The sequence below is a fragment of the Mizuhopecten yessoensis genome, unplaced genomic scaffold, assembly GCF_002113885.1.
Source record: "Mizuhopecten yessoensis strain PY_sf001 unplaced genomic scaffold, ASM211388v2 scaffold2307, whole genome shotgun sequence".
Classification (NCBI taxonomy): domain Eukaryota; kingdom Metazoa; phylum Mollusca; class Bivalvia; order Pectinida; family Pectinidae; genus Mizuhopecten; species Mizuhopecten yessoensis.
In genome coordinates this window covers 813,822-822,840 of record NW_018404481.1, presented here as the reverse complement: position 1 = coordinate 822,840, position 9,019 = coordinate 813,822, and the positions used below count along the sequence as shown (strand labels likewise).

At 32.5% G+C, this 9,019-nt stretch overlaps 1 protein-coding gene across 2 annotated transcripts in view; it reads left to right on the top strand.

Moving 5' to 3' along the window:
* Window positions 1-7,001, top strand: part of LOC110445435 (CD151 antigen-like) — an 18,587-nt gene extending 11,586 nt beyond the window's left edge. For both annotated transcript variants that reach the window (XM_021490071.1, XM_021490072.1), the window contains 4 exons: window positions 2,631-2,729; window positions 4,492-4,674; window positions 4,933-5,016; window positions 6,108-7,001. In XM_021490071.1, coding sequence (XP_021345746.1) covers window positions 2,631-2,729; window positions 4,492-4,674; window positions 4,933-5,016; window positions 6,108-6,167 — 426 coding nt within the window. In that variant the 3' untranslated portion in view covers window positions 6,168-7,001. The remainder of the gene's footprint in view (window positions 1-2,630; window positions 2,730-4,491; window positions 4,675-4,932; window positions 5,017-6,107) is intronic.
* Window positions 7,002-9,019: the final 2,018 nt, after the last annotated feature.

Sequence of the window (9,019 nt, the reverse complement as noted above, 5' to 3'; positions counted from 1 at the left end):
TTTTTCTTTTTTAAGACATATTCCTACAAAAACCATTTGCCCTGCCTCAAAATACATTTCAGGCGGCCATTTTGTTTGTTTACATATTCCTACACCTGAAACAGGCAGTTGTAATTATAGTCGAGCAGTTGTAATTATAGCCTATATAATTACACTTGCCCTCTAACACTGTTGTAATGGGACGGCGCGGGGGCAAATGTAAATATTGTACCATATATTATACTATGTATCATTGATTGCATGCAATTCTAGTGTAACTGGTTAATATGGCACTGTATGTACTGACGGTGACTTTGAAGTGCCCTAATCAAACACTAGATCTATCCTGTTAAAATCTCTGATATTCCAATGAGACTGCTAATCTCTATGTTTATATATATATATATATAAAACTGGCTTATTGGTTCGGCCTACCCTTCATTGTATCTACCTAAACTTAATATATTACGTCTTCAATTTACATGCAGTATATGTTTGAAATGTTTGTCTTTCTATATGGAAAGGGCTTTTATAGCCCAATCCTATTAATTGCAACAATAAAATAATTTTGAAACGAAATGTAGCTTATTCTCATGGTCTCCATTGCTCTACTCTAATACGAGATCGTTCTATCTACTGGTAGTTTTGATAAGGCGTGAACCAGTTCCATTATCGTCACCGGATTTATCAGGCTATTATCCTAATGTCCGGATGTAACAGGGCTTGGCCAGTGTATCCGTCTCCTGACTTGTTAATAGTGTATACTCGTGCTTTAAATAACACTATTGACGTTAAAGATAACGGTTTTGAAAGCTTCCTAATTTGTGAAAAATATCTTTTCCATTCAATGAATAATTTCGATTTTTGCAAGAACTGTAGTATTTGAAACAAACTTTAATCGCTTCGCTATCTTACGTCATCACCTGGTGTGTTTCTTTTTCATAATATTTGTTAATATATATATATTATATATATATATTGCTAGATGTAAAACCATGTTTTGATAATCAGAAATGAAGTAATATTATCTTTAAAATAATAACCCTTTCCCTAATGGTTAACTTATTGCCTTCATATATGTTTTTATATATTTTCCTTTCTTACATAAAATCTTGGTTTTAATTAGTCCTTGATTTTGAAATACATCGATGTTATCGATTGTTTCAGAAGATACTAAACAAATCTATTCATTGATTTTTTTGATGTGGATAATAATGACCCAATCATCGTCCAGCTGGGCCCAGTTGTTGAAAAGGTTGTTAGCTTAATCATTGTTTAACGACATATTTCAACCTATTATAATTTCGTCAATAAACAAGGTAAAATCTCACAATTTTGTATATAATTTCACTCTACTTATATTTTATTTCTGGAAAGTTGTAAGTAGTTTGATGGTTTTATTTTAAAGATACACGAAAATGAAAATTTGAGCTAATCAATGATGAAGCTAATCGCCTTTTGAACAACTGGGCCCTGGTAACACAAACTTATAGTGTTTTCTTTATATGACTTCTATCACATATTAAGCCATAATGCTCCAGGTAAGGTCCATCATTGGAAAACAATGCAACACTGTCCTTCATCAACACATTATTCACATCATTAGTTTGATGTGTCTGTTACGAAATAATGCGTTTCTCTACTTTGATTATTATTCAAAAACAAAAACCTCATCAATATAACATTATTCCCATGAGCTGTTTTCGAATTTTAAACATGATGCTCATACATCATTATTATAATAAATTTCGTAAGTTGAATAATGCCCTTTCATTCAAATTGGTAATTTATTTTATATTTCAATTTTTATGAATATGTATTATTTTAATTTGTCTGTCATATAACAATGAAACCAAGACAGGTTGAATTGCGATATCCTGTGTGATATACAATGACAGGCCCGGACAGATTGGTCTTTATGAGTTGATCATATGTATGTTTATTTTGAACTCTCTATAATATAGCCCGTATACTCATCTTGCTTCTGTGTCTTATGTAATTTGTATTATTATGTCTCGTGTAATTTCATTATATGTTTACATTATGTGTATTATGTCATTTATTGTGATGGATATTTTGCTACATTTTAATATCTCATGTTATACCTATGCACATCTTCGACATCCAAAAGTCACGCATCTGGTTACACACATCCTTTGTCATCCATAGTAATGTCATGACTTAATTAAAGGCTGTGCAAGCACCTCCATGTGGATGATACAAGTACATGATCCTTAAATGTACTTCAAAAGAATTACACGGCAGCATAACGGCAAAATTGACCGGCTTTTAAGTCAGATGTCGCTCTTCCCCCAATTTCAAATAATAAGAATTAGCAAAGTGATTGTTTAGTTACTATGAAGTACCTTCGTTTTATTGTGTGTCTCATGTCATATTAGTACATTATATTTCGTATCTCATTAATTGACGATTATTCATTATGCTACTACTGTTATGTTTCACATGTGGTTGTGTTTTTTTTTTGTTTTTTTTTGTAACATTTAAAGCATAGCTTATGCTATTTCCTTATGGTTTTATGTTTCTTTAGGTGACTTATGACAAAACCATTCGGTGTATATTTGTTTGTATTTTGTTTATTTTATTGTATTATGAATCATGACACACATTTATCCTAATTTCTTTGATTGCAGGTTGATATAGATGTTTCAAATGACCTGAACTATAGTATTTACCATCTATATCACTATAAAGATGACACGACTGCTGCTATAGACAGAATTCAGCGAGAGGTATAATGGCTTTTTCGACATTTAATGAAGTTATTTTACCCCCACCAACCCCCATCCCCAAGGGGGGGGGGGGGGGGGGGGGAAATAAAACCTGAAAACTGAAACCTTTTTGTCCGGACAACTCCTTCTAATGCAATCAATCGATTTCAACGAAAGATTCCAGATATGAAAACTATCATCCGCATTCAGGTATTCTTTTTCATTCTGACTCTTTGGTTTACAAAGTTATGGCCCTTGGTTGAAAAATCCTTGTCCGGACAACTCTTCCAAAACTGCGGGTGCCAACAAGTGTTCAACTTTAACCTTCTGATTACATTATGAAGGCCCTAATCACCATTATCATAGTCATAAATGTTTGCATACATTCAGCACAAACTTCAGTAGTTTTAGGACTATCTATTTGGGGTAAATGTGAGTTGGTGTAGGTTATTCAAAACATTTCCTGTTATGTATACTGTTATGTATACTGTTATGTATACTGTTATGTATACTGTTATGTATACTGTTATGTATACTGTTATGTATACTGTTATGTATACTGTTATGTATACTGTTATGTATACTGTTATGTATACTGTTATGTATACTGTTATGTATACTGTTATGTATACTGTTATGTATACTGTTATGTATACTGTTATGTATACTGTTATGTATACTGTTATGTATACTGGCAAATCGTATTGAAAGGGACATATCCTGATTATTTCTGTATTTGCACTGTTTCAAAAAAAACGTACATTATCTATTTACATGTCAAGGATAGTCATTCTAAAAACTAACTTCACCTAATGGAACGACATGATACATACATGTATTCATACTGAGTAAGAGTATCTTATTTGTGATGTTATATATAATGTTTGACAGTGTAACACTTGACTAAGCTTATAACGCCCATATAACCATTATCTATAACATGTAAGATCAATCAATTGGGAGGATGTGGAAATCATGAATTAGCAAAAAGTTGAATGAATGACTTATCCGTGAAATGAATGAACAATAGAATAATGAATCTATTGATATATAGAAATGTCTTGGAATAAATGCATTTGCATATATAAATACATGAATGCATTAATTAAGTCACAAATACTTGAAATTAAACAAAAAATACTTAATGAGTTAATACTAAGTGGAGGTTTTATCCAGGTTCGTCTTGTTGTTCTTAATATGGAAAATAAAAGGGAAATACATTTATACTTTATTTTATGACAAAAAAACCTTACGATCTTCTAACCAAATTTCTGTTTTGGATAAGAAGTATTATATTTGTATCAAAGTTTTACTTAATACACAAACATAATAGTATATGCATAATCCCTCTGTTTAACTATACTATTTCAAGTATTACACCTGAAATAAAACACCCTAACAAAGCTAATTTGCATAAAAATAAGACATCCGAGAATCCTGTATTCGTTTCTTATCAGAGTGCATATTTTGGTAATTTTCAATGCCTTTCTGTTTAGTTTAAGTATTTCAACATTTTGTTTGGTGTTTGCAGTTTTCCGAAGTTGTAAACTTTTTGAGTGGTCTTCAAATATTGATCAAGCTTCGAGCAGTTATGTTTCGTATCATATCCCTCGATTGCAGTATTAACCCCAAAAATGTGATTCAGTGTAAGATATTGTTTCAGACTACTTTAAATGATTTATTCTGTATATAAACTTAACTTAAACGCTTTCAAACGTTTAAGGTTGTGCTTTTTATCGTTTTGCTGTGGATGTCACTGCTGGTTTAAATTTGTCGGTTGTAGTTGTATTGCTGTGGGTATCGTGATTATATGGACTGGCGGTCAACTCTGTATTACCGCGATGTCACCTTATCGGACGGTAGAGGGCGTGAAGTGCTGCCGACTTCATGTTGCCATGATCCAGCGGACGTGTCATGTAACGTACCAAAGGGCATACCACCAGATCTAAGCAGGGTATATACTAAAGTAAGTCCTCGAATTGACACACTCAAGGAGATATCATAGATAAGCTATAAGCAATGTTGTTCAAAGAGGTTAATTTGTTTTGTTAAGCATCCGAGAAACGACAACTTACAAAAGCATGCATAGTTCATTCAAAGAGTTGATGCATATATATGCTCGACCATTTATTGAACTGATTCAATATCATAGGTCTTTTCGAATATGCATAATGTTTTGTAATGATGGCAATGATATATATTACCGTTTTTGTTTTGTTTCTAGGGATGCAATGTTGTGTTAAAAGATTGGCTCAAAAGTAAGCTGTTGATATTTGGATGGGGTGCGTTCGTATTTTCCTCATTTCAGGTAATTTTCAAAACGTTTTCAATGGACACTATCGTTATAAATTGAACAAAAGACCTTTTCATTTTTTGTCTATAATCTTAACAGAAAAATGATTGCATTGAGTCATGCAAAATATTACACTTGGACCCTTGTTTGTATACCGTTACAATGATACACGATCAATAAATATTTAACCCTGACAGTTCAAGGTTCACAGTTATTTATATATGTATATGTATATACTTATAAGTATATTATATATAAGTTTTGGCTCGGGGGAATACAATAATATTAAAAATTCAAATACAACCTTAACAGTCCTTTTTATTAGTTTATCGTTTGATAATTGGATTGTGTCGATATAAAGGTTATCAACTAACTTACACATCATATATTTGTTGTGAAATTTGCATAATCTAATTATTGAATACTTGTGATCGCTTTTCAACCATTTGCACCTTTGTGTCAGTAATAAATCAAACAAATTAAAAGTATCATCTATAAAAAGATGTAGATGTTTCTTATTGTGGAGCTTAATTGGATATGTCAGCTTAGTAAGGAATGATTACCTACTACCGTTAACATATTGCTGTATTTCAACTAAAAATAGTTAAATGCATGATGAATATGGAGATTCATCTATTGATTTATATAAATGCTGCTTTATTTTTTGATGGTTAATAGTAGGCTGATTATTGAGGTTCAGTTTTTAATTTTGATTGCCAACAGTTTGAATTTCATTTCATTTCAACTTTAAGTAGTAAACAATATGGTGATTGTTACGTTTTAGTTTAAATGTTTTAACAGTATAAATATCAGTCTTCTGAAATTTTAAAATTATTTTATTAAAGGTTTTCATGCTCCTCCCCTTCTGTTTCAACAGCAGTTAACACCTTTATTAAACCAACGTTTAACAGAATCTTTCAACTGAATACTCATGAGCAACTTTCGGCGCCCTCCTGGTTGCTTTCTTCAGCCCTTATTGAGATCAGTAGGGGGCTTCAGACTAATCTTGTGATTCAGTCATGTGACAGTTTATACCTATTTGGATTTAATACTTATTATCGCTTTAAACCATTAAATCGACTAAATATTACTTGTTCTAATTTCAGCTCCTAGGTATCGTTCTCTCCTGCTGTATGTATAAGGCTTTATCGGACCTGTATCAGTAACCCCGCTAAGCGCTCACGTGGTAGTCACTCTGGTGGTATAATACATGCTGTTGGATGCGCCCTGTCGGAATTGTTTGAACTTTCTCCTTGTTATATGTTTTGTTTACCGCATACAAATAATCTGTTCCTTGGACAATTTTAGTTCAATGTCTCAGTGTGGTGCAATCGCGGTCAAAGAGCATATTTTATTGAACGCACCTATAACGAAAAACGTAGTCCTTGGACGAATGTGCTCGGACATAAGTAGTTAAGCGAAGGTTAATGTGCTAGGAGCAAATTGTGATGCTCGAGTCTTCCTATCTCAAAAGTAGTGGTAGTAGGCCTAAGTATGGCTAACAAAGTACGTTATAACTTACGAAATTGACCAGAAATGCTGTATGCCGGGACATTTTCGCTGCAGTTTAATTTTCGCCTTTTTCGCCCTCATTAAAGAGGGCGTATTTATCATTACGGTGAAAATAAGTAAACAGCATAAAAACATAGTAGTCAAATAAGGGCGAAATAAACACAGGGCAAAAATTGAATCCATGGGCTATGGGCGAAAGTATGATTAGGCGAACATTTCGCGGTATACATTATGATTCGTTTTGAAGAGATGTATTTCGGCAAGCGAATTTGCTTAAGTTCTGTAGAAGGGAACTCCCAGCTTTTTGTTTATATCAGAATTCTGAACTCGGTTCTGCAGTTAATAATATTTAATTTGGATGTCTGTTTTAGATATTTTGAACGACTTAATCATGTTGAACGTCATTTTTCTCAGATTGATATAACCGTGATTCAAAAATATTTGTTTGCGGCTTCTTAAATATGTTTAAGAAACCAAATGAGTGGATAGAATACAGAACATTATACATAGCATAACAAACGATTTGTATATTGTATGTAACATAACAAACTGTTGGTTATTGTATATAGCATACCAAACTGTTTGTATGTTGTATAAAACGTACCAAACTGTTTGTATATTGTATATAACATACCAAACTGTTTGTATATTATATGTTACATACCAAACTGTTTGTATATTATATATAACATACCAAACTGTTTGTATATTGTATATAACATACCAAACTGTTTGTATATTATTTATAACATACCAAACTGTTTGAATATTATATATAACATACCAAACTGTTTGAATATTATATACACCATACCAGACTGTTTGTATATTGTATATAACATACCAAACTGTTTGTATATTGTACATAACATATACAACTGTTTGCATACCCCAAAATCTCGATAATAAGGCGCAGCTTATTTAATTTTTTCGGACTATTTTCTAAGACGGCTTATTATCGAAATTTGTTTAACTGCAAGGAATCCTTGGCTTACTTTCGAGGCCGGTGTAACGTTGAAAATGGACCCCCATTGAAAATTAAACTTGTATGATATGGAAAACTGACTCCCCGTTGAAAATGGACCCCGTAAGTGGTAATGTTTTCACATGTAGATCGTTAACATTTACCTTGGAAAACGGACCCGTATTAGATTCCTATTATTATTAGCTCACCTTGAACTTAGTCATATCATTTCTTACCTTGACATCCATCGACCGACCAAATCATGTCACTTTGACCTCTCAATGTTTGACATTATATAAAAGAAATTATCATGGGGTTCAGAAATGGACTCATAATTTTGTTTTACCTGATTAGGTCACTGTGACATTCTTCCGAAAAATTGACCTACATTATTAAAAATTATCGTTGGGTGCAGAAATGTTAATTTCTTACACCTGTGATCATTCAAATTTTGAAAATTAGGTCACAGTGACCTATCTTGTCTTACAACTGTTAATTTTCTGAGTCATGTGACGACTTTTGATAATGTAGGTCAAATCTTGAAAACTAAGTCATAGTCATCCAATTTGGCCAAACAACAATTTGATGTTAATTTTTTAACTATATGACAATTGTTTATAATGTAGGTCAAATTTCCAAAATTAGGTCTCTGACCTAATAAGGTCAAATACTCATACTGGGTTAATTCTGAACTGAATAAAATTTTCTTAGTGAAGGCAATTGTTTTCGAAATAGATCACATGACTTCATTAAGTAAAATCTAATTCGATATTTTTAATCAATATCAATGGCTTATATTGGTCACTTTTTAACTAGGTCCATTTTCAAAGTATGTTGAAATAAAATTTAGTTAGGTTCCTTTTTCCACGGTTTTACCGGTTCAATTTTCAACGTTGAAAACTGACCCCGGTTCCATTTTTCACGGGGGTCCATTATCAACGTTACACTTGTGTCTTTTTTTAACTCGGGCATCTTAATAAGATTTCATGGTAATACAAGTGGAGTAAATGTTAAACTGATAAAGTACATGTATATAAACTGGATTCATGTTATACACCTACCTTGTATAATAAGAATTTACCTGATGTATGGTGCATCTATGACATAAGAGGGACCTTCAGATGTTCGGTAGTAATATGATATGTAGTATAACCTCGATACAATGACTTTTGTTTCGTTATAACAATAAAACATGCAGTATAACCCCGATCTAATGCATTTCGTTCCATTTTCCAGCTCGCTTACCATTAAAATAGTTCAAGGTCTATTTTCTGTTCGTTTTAAGGATTCCTTTATATGTTGCCCTCGATTTATCGCCAAATGGTGGCACAATATCGAGTTTCATTGTACATGTACGGAGGATCCGTTTAATTCATAAAGGCTTTTTAATGAGTGATTTCTCGTTTTTTGGTAGTTATATGATTATAGAGGAACCAGCTGGGCCCAGTTGTTCAAAGGGTGATTAGCTTAACCAGTGATTAGCGCAAATTTCGATTTTTTTGTATCTTTGAGATGCAATAATCAACCGAGTTCAAACTACCC